Raw genomic sequence first — 21,069 nt, 5'->3', positions numbered from 1 at the left:
CCAGCCATTTGGGGATATGCTGCGAGCCAGGGTTGTTTGCTGATTCGCTTGGCTCTGGTGACAAGTTGGCCTGTTCTGAATCGGATGGACGGAGGTCGCTCTCAAGGAGCCATGGCTGGAAGCTGGCTTACGGCTTGCTTTTTCCCTTCCCCAGGTGCTGATGCTAGCTCTGAACCCATGATCCTGGAGCAATATGTGGTGGTGTCCAACTATGAGAAGCAGGAGAACTCTGAGATCAGCCTCCAGGCTGGAGAAGTAGTGGATGTCATAGAGAAAAATGAAAGCGGTAAGTGATATTTGCTGGTTTTCCCTCTTCCAATGGTTTGATTTTTGCATGTGTTCCTCTGCTTTCAGTTTCCTCATCACTACTTGTAGCTGTATGTTAGCTCCATCTGGTACAGTTACTATGTCTGGCAGTGGATGTTGAAGTTTCTCAATGTTGATTTGGGCTGGGGGCCAAATGTTGCCTTCTACTGTAAGAATGTTTCATAGGTTTTGTGTATTAATTAGCCAAGGTACACTAATGGAAAATGAAGGGGAAGGAGGGAAAGATCTGCACCTACTGAAGCTGATGTATAGTAGGCTGCTATAGTTGCCTTGCTGTCTCTTCAAGTTTCTGTCAGTATTTCCATTACTAACTCCCTTTTCGGAGGATTTATAGGATGAGTGTTTAAAAATTGCTTGGGATGAAACTTGGCTTGACAGCCTAGCCCATGGCCCAGAGCTCAGTAGGGAGGGGAGAGAATGTGCGTAGATAAATACGTGGCCGTGCACAGTTTCAAAACTTCTTGCAGAAGTGTTAATTGGGGAATTTTGAGGCAAGGAGGCAGAGGCTGTCATGTAAAAGCAAGATGAAATCCTTTCTTCTGCCATTTGTGGAACAACCAGCTTCCACTTGGAAAATGAGACTTTTGGCAAGTGTTTGTATAGATGTCTTTTGTATGCTTTAACTCTTGGATGCCTTGTAGCTTGGAGCTGGGCAGAACAGATGCAGGAGACTGTGTACGTGTGAGTGGTTGTAGTTGGTTAGCAGCTGGTTTGAATAACTGCCTGTCTTTGGCAGCTCCCCCTCCTTCCCTCCAGCACTCCTTGTGTATTAATCCAGAGCTGTTGTCCAGGACTGATTTCCAGCCCACTCGTGACTTGTGTGTCCTCATCCAGAGGAGCTGCTGACATTTGGAGCGGTCCAAGCAAACGCTCACATTGTGGTACCTCCACATGCAGGGCTCTCACAACCGGCTGGCTCTGGAGCGTGCTGGGCACGCCAGAGCTTGGGGAAACTAGGACACCCTGATCTGAGATTCAAATCCAGCTTCCAGAGCTTTGAGCCAGGTTATCCACAAAGATGACCATGCATTGTATTTTTTTTTTTCCTTCTTTTAATGGAGTGGTAATTTCTCTCCTGTATGAGAGCCTCATGCTTGTTTGGCTCAAAGTGATGCAGTCATTTGCTGGCTGGTGATTTAGTGTGGTGTCCAAAAGGATAGTGTGTGGAAATGCACTGGCTAGTGTGCACAGAAATGCCTGTCTCCTGGGTGCTGGCTATATCACTTGCAAAACTAATAGAAACCAAACTGTTTATCTGCCCCACTTTAAAACAATAGTTATGATTGAAGGGGGAAAAATGTCTTAGCTTTTTAAACAGTGTCTGGGCTAGTGAACAAGCATCCTCCCTTCCAAGCCTGGGGCTCCTCATTGTCAGTAGTGGGTGTTACTGCCATCAGAGCAAGCCTGGTTATATTCTGGCAATTTATATTCATGATATCCCTGTCTTGGCTAATGACTTATGGAGCCATGGGAATTGGGTTGTTAAATAATGCAAGAAGTGTCTGAATTCCAGTTACAGTTCCTTTGTGTTTTCTTTTAATGTGGCCTCTCTGACTTGCATAGTTCACACCATATTGTATTGAACCACATGGTATGGGGAGAGAGATAGAAAAGGAGAATGTCAGGATTTGAATTTAATTAGTGGGTCCAGAAATGTGACTCTTCTAAGGGAACATCTTTGAACTTGGATTACACTTCTTAAAACCATATTCTAATACTTGGCAGTCAGATTTCCTAATGTCCGTGTAAACAAGGAGGGAAATCTGAAGCCTGGAACTCCATGCTGTGATCTTGCTCTTTATATTCATATATGTGTAAGATAAATATATGCATATCTTAAAAAAAAAAAAAGAAAAAGGTAAATAAACACATAAGTCACAGATTGGTGATGGAGAGAGCATCACTTGCTTGGATCCTGTTGAAACTGTTCTGGTAGGGAAATCATGGTTTTGTTGTTCCAAGAACAGGACTCCAAACATACTCTTACTCTCTCCTACGTTAGGGGTACCACACAAATGACTTCAATAATATGACTTCTTGTCTCTTCAGCTATAGCTGAAGAGATGAATGGCATGTAATTAAACTAGAAAAAGTTTTGCAAGTGTCAACTTCCTAAACTGCTTAGTGTAAGCAAGCAAACCTAGGAGATGAGATTACGACTTCTAAGAACATAAGGATACACTTTTCAAAAAAACATGATTATTTGACTGTGCACATGTGTAGTAATTAATCTGACTGATTGTTATGGTGGCTTGAAAGTGTTGTGAAACTATAGCTGTGATGTATAAATTAGGGTGCTTCTTCTGATCCAGACAAAGGTGATGTAAGGTGTTATGGATGTCACCTGCAGCAGGGGCAGTTCCTTCTGTGAAAGGAAGGCAGAATGGCTGGATACCTTGTTAGCTCATCACTGATAAGTCCCATCAGATTGGGCAGTATATGTTGGATGTGCTGCTGGGCCAAAATCTCAAACTTCATTGTGTGTATATACATGCATATAGCATATCATATGTCTCCTTTGGGTGTTTCTTTAACTGTACTTTGGGGTAGTTAGATATGAAAAGGCACAGATGACTGCTTGATTTTAAAACCTTGCCTGAACAGGTTTGTCTGCTGGGGCTGAGAGACACTTAAATGGTTCTTTTTGTTTTCTGCAGCGGGAAATACCTAAATTTGGCTTTGTTGCATGGTTTCATAGGGAAGAAACACCTTCTCTTTACTGGTCAAATGTCCCTATGCTTTTTAATCAAGGAACCTCAAAACTAGTTTCCAAACAATGGTGCATGTTTCATGTCCTGCTGGATGTCTTCTGCACACTTCTAGAGCCTGAGCTAGAGCTACCATCTTTTCAGATGTTTGCCTCCAAATTGTGTGCACTCCTGAAAGGAAGTAAACTGGGCTTTTTCAAAGGCCAGTGTATAGGGCAGAGGTAGAATGGGGAAAAAAATCTGATATTTAATTTATTGAAGTCTTATCTGGTTTTCATCAAGCTACTTTAACTTCCTCTCAAGTCAGTGTGTTGCACTTACAGTATAGTATTACTCTGTTACTTTTCCCATATAAGAGGCAGTATTTAAGATATCTCACAAACTGATATACACAAACCCATTTGGTAGGGTCTTGTCTCATTGGTTTTCTCTTTCACTGAAATAGTTGGATAAATTGTCTTCATTATTGTGCCAATAAAAGTTATGACTTGGACATCATTTGAAGTTGAAAGTTCTGTCCCATATTATGACTTAAAAGCAAGGTCACTGTAGCATACGTGGTGAATAATTTCCAAACCCCTTCATCTGGGTCACGAAGCCTTTGGGTCACTGTAACCTGTTTTTTGCTGCAACCGCCATGAAAGAAAACCTTGCTAGACTGAAGTATTTCTGTACTTCAGAGCGAGATATTCAATCACGTACCAGCTCTCAGGCTTCAGCATTTGATTTTTACTGCAAGTACCTATCTTGGCTCAAAAAAATTGTCCTTTAGACCTTAATTCTGATTATAAGAGACCCAGAATGCATTTGTATCTCATGAATATTTATCCCTTTCTTTTTTCCTTAGCTGGGGAGGAAAATCTGCATGTAGCAATAGTCACAAATGTATCAGGAGAAAAAAGGAGGTTTACAGTCTCTACAGATGTTGTCTGTGAAGTCTGTAGTTACACGGCTTGTGTTTCTTGCTAGAAGTGACTGTGATTTGTTTAAAGGCATGGTGTAAGCAACCTGCCTGGTCCAACGCTATCTAAACATTTCTGAGTTGTTTCAGAATAACTGTGAATAGTTGACGTAAGTCTTGTCTGTCAAGTACATAGGCTTCTTTTAAACCTTAACCAAAAAAGCCTTGTGGAGTGACTTAAAAAATGTATTTCTGCTGCAGAAACGAAATGTTGTGACTTTAAAGCAGGAATCTGACAGATTTCTTTAAGGTGGAAGGGGGAGGGACTGAGCCGGAGCAGCTCCCTCTCTGCCAAGTTTTGCATGGATGTGGCTTGAAATGGTCAAGCTATAAACTGTGGCGGCAGTGTTTGCAATGGAAAACCTGACAGACAGTGAAGCATAAGCATAATCCTGAGCAGCTCTGCCTCTGCTGCTGCTCTGCTTGCAGGCAGGATGGGTGCTCTTTCCTTGCAGCCCCTGGGAGCTGTGTCTGTGGTGGAGGCGTCGTGGGATGGTGTTTTCAGCTGGGCTGAGCAGGACCAGAGCCATTTCCTTTGCAATTCCATAACTGCAGACCAATTTTCAGTATTATAGTACATGTAATACGTAAAACAAAGCTATTATGGCTAGTGTAGCCTTTTCAGGACCCAAAGGGATCTCTGGGAAGGGAGGCTGTTCTTCACTCTTTATCTGGGATGTGGGACATGTACTAAAGTATCACCATAAGGAAGGTCTCTGCTTGTCTGGGAGTCCTGGCTTAGGGGTCTTGGGACCTTCTGGTTCTCTACAAAGTGTCAGGAGACTAGTGTGTGCCTGGCAATATCCTCTGCTGCCCCATTTGGTTTCCCTTCTGCTGCTCACTGCCTGCAGTCATGATGTAGGAAAGGGACATAGAGAAGCCTCAGCTCTCTTGACTCCTGGGGATGCACTGGCTTCCCTATTGCAAACTCCCTCTTCTTGGGCTGGGGGCTTTTTGAGTTAGGCTTCTGACTCTTCATGGAGAACATAGCACCCTTTATACAAAACTGTAGCTTTCCAGGGTTAAGTAAGTGGATTTATTTGGTACCAAATAGGGCCAAGAGTGCTTTCATGATTGACTACTGCATCTTGGCTAAAGGTGCACCCTTAAAGGGTTCCAGGTAGAAACAGAGAAACATGGTTTCTTGCAACTCATGGATCAATCTTGCATCCTTATATCCCCTCTGCCATGCCTGTTTTTGCAAGTACCATTGATTTTTAGTCCCCTTTCTTTAGTGTAGGTGGGGCTTTTGTTTTAAATTTTGTAAAGATCACTGTTTCTGTCTTGCAACTGCTTTTTTCTACTCGACCTCTTTCTCTAGGTTCTTGTCTTCATGATCTCCCCCCCCACCACCTTTATACACAGGGGGTAGCGTGGCACTGTGTGCACTGCTAGCAAATGTGTCTGAGCATTAGTATTATCTTGCAAAAGCTGGCCAAACCCCAGTACACTTCTGTTTATTCTAACAGATAAGTGACAGTCTAGCAGTTTTCTAGGCTTCGAATGTGGCTGTAGCTCTACACCAAATTGCAAATGCAGTTTCCTAGTTTGCTTATGAATTGTCAATAGCTTTGCATCCACTGTTCAGATGTGTTGCTAGACAGTACGTTTAATTGCCAACATCAAGCTTTATTTCAGGTGCAATTGTGCATGTTGGCTTTCTTTAAAAAGTACCTTTTTTGTTTACATAGCTTCTCAAGAGTGTGGTTCATCAGATATGAAAAAGGACTTGATTTCTGTTTGTACACACAGCCCAGCCCTGCCCTGCTGGTTGCTCTGAGAAAGCTACTTCAGTTCTCTGTTTCCATTTCTCCCCAGTGTGGCTGTGTATTTGAATTTTAAACCTTGTAAGAGACCAAGGTCATGATGTAACAAGTAAATACTCCCTCATATAGTAGCCCCTTCTCTTGGTCAGTCCTTGAGCTGTGCCTGGAATTTGAGGAGGAGAAACAAACACGTAGGTTAAAGACCTTTCCTCTAGCACTGTTGGCTTTATCCCAGGGGACAGGTTTAGGTGAGTGGCCACCACTAAATACTGGGGATAGCTTGACTAGCTACTTCTGTACGTACCAGTGCTCGTAATTCTAACAAGCAGAGCCAAGCTTAAGGAAGGACCACCCCAAGCCCCTTCTTCGAAAACAGGTCTGTAGCCTTCAGTGTCCTATTCTGAATGGACATGACAGGGCTGCCTTGCCATGTGTCCTGCCTTTCTGGGCCTGTCACCAGCCCAGCAGCAGAGGATACTTGATCCACTTATGATTCAGTTCCTGTTCTGCTGCAGTTTTCTGCCCAATGTATGTACTAAGGCAGACAAACACAGGCTGTCTGAGGAGGCAGGGTGGGTGATTTGGAATTTTTGGCTAGGAGTTACTGGAAAGTTGTTTTTAATGTCATAAAAAACAGTGTTTGTAGAAGTTTTCTCTCCAAACAGGGACAATGCTGGCAAAGCAGAGATGCTTTTCTCCTTCAAATGCTTGCAGCTCAAGGGCTGGAGAAAGCCCTGTCTGGGCAGGCGGAGGTTCAGAGATGTTTGTGTTGAGGGTAAGGATGCTCAATGGCACTCGCTTGTCTCACTGCAGCAGTGTCTTTGTCTTCAGGCTTTTAGGAGACAGTGATCAAGGCTCGTTCTTCTCTTGCATTGTTCTGCAACAGTATAAGCAAAACATCCTGTTGATGCATCTAGTTGCAAAGGGTGGGTTTTATTTTAAACTTCAACTGCCTTGGAAGCTGCTCTCTGGAGGGAGCCTGGGTACTGGTTTTAAAGTAGTCAATGGAAACATAGTATTGATAGGATGGACAGGGTCGTTTAGACTAATCCAGGCTCCATGCTGGCTTCAGGAAAAGTCTGTGGCAAGCTTAGAGCAGAGAGGTAAAACTGGATGTGATTACTTGCTTCTAGCCAAGTTTTTGCTGGAAATCAGCTCCTTTCTGGGAATACAGTGCCTGACCAACCCTGCAAACACTGAAAACAGGCACTCCCTCTTCCAGTGGCCTGTTTGCAAAATGTTGAGTTGATGGAGAGAATTTACTCTCACACCAGAAACAGCCGGGTCAGCAGGAGATGAGGAGGAGCCCTCCTTCCTCTGCTCTTGCCCCTGGGAGCCCAAGGGTGGGGTGACACTATCTAATGACTCTAGCAGATGTACTAAGCTGGAAGCAGCCCTTGACAGCATACCCTGACCTCTCTGGTGATTGTTTTGTAAGCTATTTTCTGACCCCCTTTTTTCTTGCCTTTTTTCCTAATTTGATTAAATTTTTAACTCTGTGCCTCTGAAAGGCTAAGGAGGATGGTAGCTGCTTTCTTTTTCTGACTGTTTTACTTTCAGCAGTCAAAGGATGTTGGTATGGCTGAAGTCCTCCTTAGATTTTTCCAGAATTTAGCTTGTATTTACTGTGCCCAGAGGGGAATCATGCCACAACATTTCTGAAGTAGTTACATCTGAGCTGCTGTTCAAGGCTGCCCTGTACATAGGTTTGAAGATAAGCTATTTGGGACTGAAGTTTCTTGACCTGTCTATTGCTTGAGCATCACCACACCAATGCATCAGCTGAGCTGGGGATGTTGCTGCATAAAGCAAAATGCTTGAATTAGGAATATGTTATAATATTTGTTCCTATATTGTGATGTGTAAATGGCTCTCCTCTGCCCCAGTTGGTAACTTACATGGCAATTGACATCTGTTTCTATGTTTAAGAGCTTGAAATGTAGTTTCCTGTGTTGGAACCAAAGGAGGATTGGTTTTTTTCTGGTTTTTTTGTAGTTGTCCTCTATCACTGTGGCAGATGAGGTTGTTCTCCATTGCCACTTTTGAAATGCATGTTGTTTTGTGACTGTGCAAAGGGATTAAGGTGGGCTCCTGCTTTTCTGCTGGAAAAGGTTGTTCCAACCCTGTGACAAAGGGATAGTGTCCCATTAATTGTGCTGTGACATTTCTGTCACTTCTGGGAAGCTCTTCTGCATTTCAAAGACATCCTTGCTTGGTTTTCCTTTGCCCAGCTTTGAATTGCAGTTGGTACTTGCTCTGACTTCTTGATGACAAGCTCATTAAGAACCCTTGAAATATGGCTGTCTGCTAACACTCTGCCCTTTGCAGTGCCTGGCTCTGCTGAAGCTTTCCTGGGACACCTCCAGGCTGTTCTGGAGCTCTGCTAGTTGGGGATGTTTTGCTTGTTGAGATGGAGTTGCTGATTGTGGCTTGTGTTATTTGGTCCCACATGGATTGGGAGCAGTTGAATGTCATACTAAAGTGATCTTCAGTGCATTTATAAAGCCTTGCAAAAGTTAACTAGTAATGATGTTCCCTCAGGTTCATAATTGAAGTTTTAAGTGTAGTAAGAAACAAATTACTATTTTCTAGGCAACACTGCCTCATTTCATATCCCTATAGAGGCTAAAGAACAACTAGCAAGTAATAGGGACACAGGATGTCATGTGTTCATATTCCTCTAAAGCACTCTCCTATTTAATAGTACCTATCAGATCCCTTTTATGTAGTGCTTGCTTTTAACTTGTTTTAAAGAAATGTCTTTCCAGATTGATGAAACAACTTCCAGTTTGAAATTGTCCCTCTCGAACATATTTTCTCAAATGTTTTCAGCTATAGTGTGTGGTTTGTGTTAATTTTTCTAGTCCTACTTCCATTGTTTTTCTTAATCTTGGGTAACTGGTGTTCTGACAGGGCTAGCTCAGTTATGTGGGGGTTTTTTTCCATTTTATGGAGACATCTCAAATCCAATCACTTTGACTTTTGCATTCATTTGCCTTTTTTTTAGCTGATGTCATGCCTCTGTGGGACAACTCTCCCACAGAGGGAGAGTTAGGTGATTGCTGTGAATAAGAAGTTTCCAGATATATTAAATATTTACCTCCAGGGCTGAGTTTTTTCCATGCTGTCATCTAAGCATCCCACTGAAGTAAACAGATTCCTTTTTTAGGCTTCCCTCCACCTGGCTTGATGTGGAACAAAATACTACCCATTTAACTGTAGTTGGATCTCCAATCTCTCTATAGATTAGGGAACATCTACGTTTCTCTAATTTCTCAAGAAATAGGAATGGGAGCCCAGCGAAAGGAATTCCCCTCACAAAACCCAGTGGAGCAAGCACACTTGCCAGGCAAAGCCTTCACACAGGCAGGACTGAAGGAGGTTCCATATGGTTGCCAGGTCAGCATACAAGGAGTCTTTTCTTGTCTCCAAACCACAAGAAATGTAGTTCAAAGGAGGGGAAAAAAAAAACAGTGTCAGTTCTTGCAAAGATTGTTTCTTATCTGCATCTGTTTTGGTTTCCCTGTATCTGAGGCACTGAGACCCTGAAGACTCCCTCTAAGAGCAAGAGAAGGACCAAGCCTGTCTGGACTTCATATTGCTAGCTGTAGGCATAAAATCTGTTCCACGACTTCTGAGACTACCCTGTTAGTCTGTCTGCTGGGGACAGGGTGGGATGTGACCACCAAAACCATAGACTCGAAGACTTAGTTGTGTGTAAAGGCAATTTGGCCTCAGAGGAACAGAACACATCATAAGCATGGCTTGTACCATAAGGTACAAGCACTGCTACCTTTAAGTTTGCCATATAACACATCCAGGTACTCCTGAACAGTAGGATTTCTATCAGGCCTCTGAAAACTTCAATTCCAAAATTTCCAGCTGCCCGAAAGTTTCTTCCTCTTTCCCTTCTCTTTCAATCCTATGTGCTGAAACTTTATGCTTAGGCAGATAGTTAAATTCTGTGTTTCTCCTGCATACCCTGTTTGGAGCCTAGGATGGCAGGCTGGAAAGGAAAAAAAATTGACACAGCATCCCTGCTTGAAGCGTTTACTCATTACCTCCTTTGTTTATGCAGTCACTGCCAGTTTTGGGACCCTGAAACCTGCCCCAAGGAAATGTTTCCAAGGAAAATCTGCTTTTAATATTAGAATACATAAACTTGGTAATGATTGAGTGTCCTGTATCAGCCAAATAGGTCACCAACTCAGCACTTCTGCAAGAAACTACCTGGGGCCAAGAAGATACAAGTATGTTGTTGAGGCCTTCCAATGAGCCCTGTAGTTACCCTGTGAGCTACATTCCTTCAGATGTGACTGCTTTTAAAAAAACAACCAACCAATCAAAAAAAAAATTTAAAAAGCAATTACTTAAAATTATTTCAGTTTTTTTGTTTATACTAAAGTTTCTTTTAAGAAAGAAACTTTAAGTCAGTGAAATGGCTTTAAATAAGCCCCCCAAATACTAAACTTAATGCATAATGACTGACATTTTCTGCCCTTTGTTCTAGTTAATCAAGACAGCAATTATACACAAAGACTTTGCCTCTTGTGGTGACTTTCGGGCCTGTTTTTCAAAGTAAGCAAAAGACTGATGGTGCAGTTTTGTTGTGTCAGATGAGGACAAGATTAATAATGGATGGAAGAGATTTTTTTTTTCCCAAGCTGCACAGCAAATAAGCAGTTCCAATAATACTTTGGCAGCAAAATGGAAGCTGTAATCATTAGCAGACATGTTTCAGTTATGACCAGCAACACAACACCATGCTTTTGGTTTTCATGTTAAAAAGAGTTCAGTTTCCCCACAAACCAGTTTCTTGTCCGTCTTCAGATTTAGCAAAACCTATAGAAGTAATTGCCTTGCTTAGGAGTTTCAGAATGCAATCAGATTTAGGAGGTGGCTTGACAAAGGGGTGTAATGTTGGCTCTTCCTATCCACCCCTCAGGCTGGGACATCAGATTTCCCAGCATTCTTGATGGAGAATTTAATTATTTTTCTGGTAGAAAGATGTTGGCTCATGGTTGGATTAACTGAAGCAGTTCTGGAAGAGGCAAGGGATGAGATGGGCTCTCTTGAATCTCTGTTTTACTGGCTGGCTTCTCATTACTATTTTTATTGGCCGGTTCAGTTTTTTGTATCTTGATACTGTGTAACTTCATCTGAAAGTTTCACGTGCAATGGGACATTACTTTATTTCAAATGAAACTGAACTGCAGTTTTATTGGCAACGTAGTCAAACTTCAGCTTGGTGATCATGGCAAGTATTTCCCAGACCTCACTGGAGTCTGTATCTCCTATTTCTCCCTGCAATGTGAATGTGTGTTGGAAAGCCCTAACCTGTTGCTTTGAAAAGTTGTTATAATTCTGTTTGCAGAACCACCTCCTGCTTATCTCTTCCTCTCTCCCATCACACACGCACACCCCTTCTGGCATGCTGGTGAGATGGGATTTAATGCAAGCCTATCTCCCAGTGACTGGAGCACCAGGGCAGTGCTGGGTGCACTTGTGCTGCAGACACCTTTGCTTTGTTTGCTTTGCTCCTATATTAATACAGCTGCCATATGTTTGCTTAAGAATCTCAGACTGGTTTGGAACTTGGATAAAAGAGAAAGTAAGTTGCTACTTTTACATGATTAGCAGCAGCTTGACTAGCTAGACTAATGCTGACAGGCACACATGTGTGCTGACAAGTGTAAGATAACACCTTCATGATTTGATGTCCAAGTCTTGAGGCACTGTGCTGGCTTTCAAACAGTGACCGTATGTGCAGGTGACATGTATCCTTCTTAAGGATGAGAGCTCTTAGGGACAAAACCTGGCAGTTGGAATAACAAATTCCAGCGTGCTGAAACTGAAATGAAGCTAAGGAAGCCCTGAACATGATCCCTGCTCAAACACAATGGAGGTGATGGCAGGGTGCAGGGTAAATTTCCATGCAGTGGTGATCCTAAGCCTGGAAGAAGAGCATCTTTTATTAAACCTGAGTCATTGACTTGTGCACTGGTAAATTCAAAAATAGCACTTTAATCTCCCTTTTATACCATTTGGACGTTATTGGAGGCCTCCCTGCATGAGCAGAAATAGAGCTGCTTAGAGACACTTGACCGATTTGTCTTACCAAGTATAGCTGAGATTCAGGATGGGTAGTGTGAACCTGGGAAGATCCATCACGGATCATTTGAAACCCCAGAATTAAACTCAAGGCCAGTTTATTCAGTATCTTGGAAACCACTTTGAAAAATCTGCATTTCTGAGTGTTGGCAAGGAGAAGACTGCACACACTGACTCATGGGAGAGAAGGTGAAGCTTACTTCTGTGCTTCAAAACAGGGCCAGGAGTCCAAGAGACAGTTTCTTTGTTTTGTTCTTAATCTTGACTAAAATTCGTTACCGTTACCTAGAAGGACGCTCTCTGCAGAGTCAAAGAATCAAAATTATGAGATGGCTGTACACTCAGGATGAGCTTGCAAATTGTTCCCTTGTTTCAAGTAGACCTCTGACCAAAATGTCCTTGAATAAACATAGAATGAACAGAAATGGGATTCTGTTTTCATTGCCAGGCAAATGGGATTAACTGAGTCCTACAGAAAATGCCTCTTTTGCTCCTCCTGAGCACAGCAAGCAGAACTGGTGCCTGTACCAGCTACAAGTTAAATTACACACTGGTCATTCCAGATGTCTGTATTTTTAGAGCTGACTATACACTTCCTGGACTGTTAGCCTGTTGGTTTTAAAATAAGAAGTGAGCTTGTGGGGTTGGCGTGTGAACCCTTCCACTCAACTGAGAACTGGGAAGTTAAATATCTCTTTTACAGAAGTATCCAGGTTTGAGAGCCAGCCACATGAAAGGGTGTTGCGTTCTCTATGCCACCCCAGAGTCCCCCTTGCAAACAATCCTGAACAGAAACCAACATCCCACAATAAGGACACTGCCTGCAGCATGTGGGATATTGGAGACCTGATGGTTCTGGGGATGGTTTGCAAGATCCTTGCTGACACTGATTTAAATTTAGCTCTGGTTACCAGGAATTGTTGTGTAGAGACATTTGATGGAAAACGCTGGTGGTTTCAGAGAAACTCCTATTATAGATGAGACGTAGCCACCCTTTGTAATGCTGTGACAGATGCCAGTGTTGGGACCCCCTTGCACGCTGCGCTTGGGTTGCACAAGGGCCTTTTTTCCACCAATTAATGAGTAGACACAGCAGAGGCTGAGTGCCTGGGCATGCACTTGCCCTTGACAAGTGTGTCTTGGGGGCATTGCAGCAACAGGATTAGAAATAGTGACTGGACCAAACTCATCTGCAACTTATTGATGGCTGCAGGCTGCCAGATGAGCTACTCTAGCTTCTGTAAACAAACAGAGCCAGGTCCTTGATACATCAGGAAAACCATCTGTTACAGCTGAAACTTGCCTAAAGTAGTAATACTTCTCCATATTGCCAAATCATATAATCCTTCCTCTATTTCTTCTTTACCTCTCATTTAAGCAGACTCCTGAGTAGACCATTTGACTGATCCCAGGTAAATTTGGTGGAAACTTAAGTGCATGCAGGAGGGAAGACCTGCAAGAAGATAACTGAGTGCAGGTGGAGACTAGCAACTTCCTTCCTGGGTATCCTTTATTCTTCTGTGTTTCTAGTTCCTTTTCACTGATCTCTCATACTTTCTGTGGAGAATCCCATGTGATTAATACTTTTTTGTCTTTTGCCAAAGCTAAATCCTCTGCTAATTTGTCCTGTCAAGAGCACGTTCTGATCTAAGGAAATATAACACAACATGTTCCTCAGTTTAAGGAAATCAAAATCCTATGTTTCTGTGGGACTGAAGTTTTACCTTGACAACATGATGCTGAGGCATTTTTCTGTAGCTGTCTTAAAGCTGTGCCTTTATCAAGTCTTGGTGGGTGGACTAGAAATGCACTTATAAGGTAGAGCTCTGGAGTCAGACCATTCATTGGTACTTAGTGTTTTTCTTGCAAGTGAGTTGGCAGAAAAGAGCCTCAGTTGCTGTAGTTGAGCCTGCCCTAGATTGGTAAAAACAACCATCACTTAATAAAGCAAATTTCACAGCTGTAGTCACCCCTGTTTAACTGGGGCTGTGGCTGAGGTCAGAACTGCTTATCTTGGACTTCTGAAGCTGAACAATACCTCTTTCTGGGAGACAGTGAACTAGTAAAGGCAGGTTCCACTGAGTGCTCACCTATGACCAACTCACACATGAGACAGACTGCTTCTGTCAGTGATACAACAAACAACCATAGAAAGAATGGCAGAAGACAGGACAATGTAAAGTAACTTGTGAGCTTTTATTTTGGTGCTACGTATTGTTTTGGAATGTATCTGTAGCCTTAGCAATATCCAATTTGTAACAAGTCTTTTGCATGTTTTTGGAGAGTGAAGAGAGAAAATCAGTTATGAGCAAGCCACTGTTTTCTTCCTTTTGAGATTTTAAAGTGGGATAAAAAAAGAAAGATATAGGAATGATTCATCCCACAGGCTGTAGTGTTAATCCCATGAAGTTTATGTGAGCAGCATGTGGCCAGCATCCTTGAAAATGGTCCAGGTGCAGTAGTTATGGGAGGTGCCTTGTGGCCTGAAAGGCAAAGGAACGTTAAAATCAGTTTCTTTCTTGGCGTCTGCACTCAGATGTCATGCCCTCTGTCATGCCCTCTTCTCTAGTCCTTAATTTTTGCCTCCTGTGCTGTCTGCTGCCTGTGCTAGCTTCTAGTATGGAGGAGAAAAATGAGTTGCATTACTGGTCATGTTTTCCATCCATCTTTCTCTGCTTTCCATTCAGGGATGCCAACACTGAGGCAGCGATCAGCTGATTGATTGGACAGTTTTGCCAGTGAATGAGTCTGAATATCAGCTTTGTTCAAGTCAACAAGTAGCTCCTGATCATTCTAGTTCTTACAACTGGGTGCCTAACAGGGCATGATATTTGAGTGCACCTCTCCATCTCTCAGTATGGGCCATATCAGTTTTTTGTTTAGTTGGGTGTGTACAGGTTCATAATCTTCCCTGAAATGACTGAACTGTGCCTCCTGTCCCATTGTACTGTCACGGCACATGGTGACCCAGCAGTTCAAAGCCAGTGGGCACACAGGTGGGCTGAGCTCTGTTTGACAGCTCATGATATTCATAATGCAGCGGTAGCCAGGAAGATCCTGAGTGTGTAGGAGGCTGACCACTGTTACACAGTTATCCTGTTTTGTTTGGTTTGTCTCTCTGCTGTACGGGGCCAGAGAACTTGGAAGTGGGTGCTGGCAGAAGTGAAACCTTCTCACAAGACTCCTACTCTGTGTTTGGAGGGGTGAAGTCACATTGTGAGGTCTAAATCCATAGTGGAATTTGATGTTGCTTTAAGGGATCCAAGAGCCATGGTAGAAAAATTATTTAAAAAATAAAAATGTAAGGTGTTTACTAGTCAAAGACCGCTGAGACACTACAAGAGTCTTTTGAGCAGGTGCTTTCAATTTGTATTTGGATGTTTGTCTGTCCTCTTTATTTCAAAGCCCAGTAGTATTTTGTTGGTGGAATTTTGCCCAAAAGTGTTCAGAAATTACCATTTGCAGGCTGGTAGGAGGGAATCAAGAGGCAGAGGACTTTACAGTGTGACCAAGAAGGGGCTGAAGAACTGGCAGCAGTGCAACCTCGTCATTTCTAAGACTGGTTTCTGAGTAGGTGGCAGCCACTCTGGAAAATCCAAGTGCAGTTTATCATGAGAATGAAGAGCAGGTCTGGGATGAGGTGGTGGCAGAATACCCAGACTCCCTTTGAAAAACTGGAGTTTTCAAGCTCTCAACTTGTCACAAAGTTGTCATTTCCCAAAACCACATCTCTTCTGTGCAGCAGAAGGTCCTTGGTGGGCAGCAGTGGTGTGAATATGATCAGTGTGTGCTTGAGTTTACTCTGCATTGCATTTTGTAGTCAATTTTGCTGATGATTCTCACTCTTCTATCAGCTTTCTATAGCATTCAAAGAAATAAACTGTAAATGTCATATGGCTCCTGAACTACAATTAAACAGGTACACATGGGTTCAAGATGACAGATTAAGTTTCCAATCCAGACTTTCCCAAAATAGGAATGTGGACTGTGTTCTGTATAGTGTTTTGGTTTGGATAAGAGGCTTTTGGTTAATGTCAGTCTTGGAGGAGAGGAAAACTGTCAGATGTCACAGGATCTCAAATGATCTTTGTGGAGTGGCTATGGCCAAAGACACTGGAATGTTTGGTTTCTGCTGAATTTGAGTGACTTCTCAATCATGTGATGGCAGCATCAGGGTTTCCTGGCTATAAAAATGGATAGTAAGCAAAAGCTTATGTGTCCTAATAGTAATTTGCAGAAACAAATAGCATTTCCCAAGATGCATGCAGATATTGGAAAATTAACTTGTGACTGTCCTTCAACTTTCAGCTTCCAAATCCTTGCTGAAAACCTGAATTTCCATTGGAGTTTTGAGGATGCAAATCATTCCCATCAGCTTCTTCCTTTTGCTTTTTGCAGTGTTTCTACTACTTTAGCCCGTAGTAATCCGTCTTGAACATCATCAGGGGTTTGCTGCCTTCCTGTGGAATATGACAATAGACTTGCTTGTGTCCTTAGTCCCCAAGGCTGGCTGAACAGCCTGATGGCTGTTTGGGTAGGAGCAGTACAGGCACAGGTTGGGTGTCTCTGTGGGGAAGGGAAGTAGCCCCTTCTCCCTGAAGCTGAACAATCAGAGGTGTGTCCCCTCATGGAGGGGAGCTTACTATTAAGTGACTTCTCATCCTGTGGCATGTATCCAAGCCACTGTGGAAAATCCAGGCTTTTCTACTGCTGGCTTTGGCATGCCAAGAGTGAAATTATTTGGGCTCAGAATCTTCCTCTTCCTCCCCATCCTCTTCAAAGACTGCAAAATTTAGGAAAAAAAAAAAGTCCAAAACAAGATTCATGAATGGGGATAGGTATTATTTTCTGGTTCGTTTCCTGTAACTAGGATATACAATTTTATGTAAACAAAATAGTCTTTCTCCTAACCCATTTCATATGACATGACAGCTCTACTCCCTCAAAAATCTGATTGCTTGATGTAATTGGCTGAAATTTCCCTTGTATGACAAGCTGGACTCAAGTTATTCTTCTATGATGCCCTCTTTGAAGCTCCCCAAAAAAGAGTGAGTAGCTGTGTGCTGGCATCCTCCTCACAGCTGCAGCTCTGAACCCAAGGAGCAAGTTTGCAGTACCTCATCTGGATGGTCTGCCTGCAGCAAGTACGACTTGAGCAACAACCTCCAGTCTACAGCCTTGCTGTGGTTATGCTGTTGGACTACACAGCCAGAGAAACAGCAAGATCCTAATGGAAAACTTCTTGGAAGACTGAAACTACTTCTGCACATCTGTCCTCCTTTGGAGAAGGTATTACATACTGAAGTTATGAAATACTGTAGGAGAGTAAAGTCCTCTCTGCTCTCCAAAAGTCCAAGAGCTTCTAAGTGAATGTACATGGGTCAGCTGTGAATTGCAGAGTTTGAGGAGCCAAATACCATATTCTCCACCTGTGCAGAGAACTCAGGAGGATGACTTTGCCAAAGACAGTAAGTTGATACCTGCTGACTAGGAGTTGGTATCACTGCCCAAACCTCATCTAATTTCATATTAGTGTGAAAAACAAAGATTTATTCAGACTCAGTGTGCCTGGTCTCACAGAATGAGGTGAAGACATTTGATACAGTGTACAGCTCTCCGTAGCACAAGTTTATGTGCACTTCCAATTAATTTATTTTCGTAGATGTTATGTACCCATTTGGAATCCTCCTCTGTTCGTATTTAAAATTTGATTGTATTGTTAAAGCACTGAAAACTTCAGGGGTTTTGGGGAGAGTTTTTGTACTGACTAGCCTAGCTTTAATGTACTTGCCAAACATCTGTGTGCTTTCTATATATTTTCTCCCTGCCTTTAGAAAAAGGGTGGTTGCATTTATTTGTGGATGAAATGCTTTACTAGGAATGACTGTAAATCTGAAGAGCTGAAAATTGTCAAGTGAGCTCATAGACAATAGTAACAGAGAATAAGGAATTAAACCTGGTATGCAGTCTGGAAAAATTAAAATTCTTCAGAATATTTTTCTTTTTTTTTTTTTGTTCTCTGCTGTCATGGGGATATCTAGAAATTGAAAATCCAGCAAAGCTTCTGATTTGGTAACTTGAGACCACTGCAAAGTGTGAACGTTGTGGTGAGACTAGCACAGGGAGGACTGGAAGGTGCTGGAGTCAGGCTGTGCTACATGGACAAGAGCTCCCTGCTGTTAGAGGTGCCTGTTCTCTTAAGTCTGCTGGTGACCCATCAAATAACCTCTGATTTACATAAGCAGTGATGTAACTTGTACTAACTAATTACTAATGTTAAACTGGACATTCAGCTGAAAGTTTTACTGCTAGATCCATGAAAAAGCTATGATGTATAAACCCAAAAGCCTGGTACATTTCATTGGGGTTTGGCCCTTCTACTTTGATTCAGTGTAAATTTTCATACCTTCTTCGTGGACCAATTATAAACTGACTAAAGAAGTGCTGATATTTAATGAAATGGATAATAAGGGAACTCCATATTGTATTTTTTTTAATTTTCTCATTAGATGATACCATCACTTTAATAGCAATTTATAATATTTCTGTTCCCTTAAAAAACCCAACCAAATCTTTTAAAAACAAATTTAAAACCACAAAAAAATCTCTTGAAAAATGGGCTATTTGCTGCCCTGCGTCTCTCAAGAGCACAGACTCTCTAGAGAGTTACTGTAGCAACAGCTTGATTCCAGATGCACAACATGATTGAAGTATTGGACTTTGAGGCAGTAACTGGACTTGGACATATAGTTGTATCTGTAGATTTGAGTAGACTTCTTAGGATGCTTGTGACACTGATGGCCAAGGAGTGTCTTTGCTTGCAGCTGGCTTTTTGTAAATCCAGCCTCTTATTAGAGCATTTAATTTTGATTCAGAGTAAGGATGCTTTTGGCATTTTTTCCACACTGGGATTAGATAATCTGAGTGAGAATATCAACCTGTCAGGGCTGTTTCACAAGTCTCATTCTCAGGCATCTCCATCTGCCAGCGTGGGGAGCTGCTGGAAATGCTGTATCAGTGCTCCAGAGGTATGTCACTGGTGCTTGTAGTGGTGCTCAACAAGCATCAGCTCAGCCAAGGAATGTGCCCTTAATATAGCCAGGGTGCCCCAGATGTATTTCATGTATGGGTACAAAGAAGAGCTGTCTAATCTGCTGTGAGTCTCTCCAGCCACGCATGTGTTTGGCTTGGACACCATCAACCCTGCTCTCAGAGCTGGAGTGTGTGTTGGCAGCAGGGAATCGTTGTCACGAAGTAATTTCAAGCACAGAGGAGTCGAACCAAAGTTCATTTTGTTCCTTTTCTTCAAACTTACAGCTTGCTTGAGCAGGCAAGGGGTGTGTCAGATCCTTTTCTCTTTAATCAATACCTCATCTCTTTCATGAGAAGTGTTTTGCTAAAGCTGAATGAAATGCCATGCTCCTGAGACTTCTGGCTCTGGTTAAAGACAGGCATCTCACTTGCAAAGTAGGGCTTTTGACTGATCTTGTATTAAATGATATAGCTACAGGCACAGGATCTTGGGTCACCCTTTGCTCACTCTTCTGCATATTTATTTCTGTTTCAGAAATAAAGGAAAATCACTGAAGTAGTTTGCCCGAATGATACTTCTCAGAAGCTAAAGACTAAAAGTATTCTTAAGACCTAGTGCAGCACTTAACTGTGCAGCAATGAGACATATACCCTGAGGTATGCTAGCAGTGCTTGAGGGCAGGATTGTCGGGGTCCTTGATGCTTGACTTCTCTTGCTGCTTGTTAAGTTCACAACTGGATAGGATTACCAATGTTTCATCAAAGGTACAGTGACTTTAAGCAGCAGATATAAAATCCCTTGAACTCTCCAGCATGAAAACAGTCTCTGACCTTTAGCCTAGTGTTTAAGCTGGGTAGGTAAGGTATATTTTAAATTTCTTTGGACTGGAAATGGCCTTTGTAATTTCTTTACCAATCTTAAAGGATTCACCTGACTTCTTTTTCTTTTCTTTTTTCATACTTGTTATGCAATACCTGTGTCCTTTGCACATTCTCACTGAGTTTGGAGAGGAAGCAAATGCAGTGGTCTTACTATGCTGTATTGAAGCCTGTGTAGCTGATTTCTAGGACCTCATCTGGAGAAGCTGCTTTTCTTTGCTGGCTCTGGCTCACAATTTGAAAACTGAGCTGAGAATAAATAAGCAAATAGGCTCATTGAAAGGCCTGAGGCATAGTTGGATGGAAAAAGCAAGGAAGGCTGGAACTGACAATGCAAAGCTGTGATGAGTTAAAGGCCTGATAGCACCATGATGAAGCAGCAAGTGGCTCCTCGCAGATGGGGGTTTTATCTCTTAAATATGGTGCTCACTGCTTGGCTCTGCTCCTCAGCTGAGCAAAGTGCTTAAGCCTACAGTTGACTAGAACATGGGGTTTGGGGCGTTTCGTTATTTTCATACTAAATACCTTTATTGAATAGGAGACTACAGCCTACTCAGATAATCCAAGTCCAAAAAAAAGTTTCCTGTTTTTATAAATAAGTAAACTGCTGTGTGAACCTTTTTACAATTGCAAAAATAGAGATGGAAATAGCATGAATGATGAGTAACTCCATTCCTTTGTGCTGATGGGGAAGCAGTTCTGGAAAGGATAGAACTGACTCTGAACAGAAGACAGGTTAGAAACAAAGAGAGAGACTCTGCTTGAAGATAGATTCAGCTTCCACTGACTCTTATGTTGTAGGGGCCTGCTCTGCTGATGGAGAGGCAAAAGTGGCAAGAAAGTGAAGTCAAGTGGTTAATGGTTTTGCCTATCCTATTTTCTATGGAAAAGAGATACCAAGAAGAAAAGGAATGTGGGTGTGAGGTTTCTGCATCTTCTGGGGTAAGGAGCAGGGAGACAGCTCCTGGAAGTAAGTCATAGCCATACTGACATCTGTAAGCCACATCAGCAAATGTGTCAAATGTCATACTGACCTTTACTGGTTACTGTAATGAGTATTATCTTCTTCTTAGAGCTCACAATTTAAAAGAAACAAACGTTTAATCGCTTTTTGCGGTGAGAAGGTGCTCTTGAAGGTCCTTCTGTCACACCTCATTCATTGCATTCAAGTAGAAGCAGATCACATCTTCTCATAGATTTATATATTCTCAGGCTTTAAGAGAATATGAAAATACAGATTCACGTTTTACTCAAACTAGAAAGCAGGTCTTGAAGACAAACCATA

The 21,069-nt window shown here is 42.3% G+C and overlaps 1 protein-coding gene across 4 annotated transcripts in view; it reads left to right on the top strand.

Moving 5' to 3' along the window:
• Window positions 1-21,069, top strand: part of SH3PXD2A (SH3 and PX domains 2A) — a 260,811-nt gene that overhangs the window by 186,921 nt on the left and 52,821 nt on the right. For all 4 annotated transcript variants that reach the window (XM_064663221.1, XM_064663220.1, XM_064663222.1 and 1 more), the window contains one exon: window positions 155-286. In XM_064663221.1, coding sequence (XP_064519291.1) covers window positions 155-286 — 132 coding nt within the window. The remainder of the gene's footprint in view (window positions 1-154; window positions 287-21,069) is intronic.

The sequence above is a fragment of the Pseudopipra pipra genome, chromosome 8, assembly GCF_036250125.1.
Source record: "Pseudopipra pipra isolate bDixPip1 chromosome 8, bDixPip1.hap1, whole genome shotgun sequence".
NCBI lineage: Eukaryota > Metazoa > Chordata > Aves > Passeriformes > Pipridae > Pseudopipra > Pseudopipra pipra.
The sequence above is the reverse complement of the archived record's forward strand: the minus strand, read 5'-3'. Positions and strand labels throughout refer to the sequence as shown.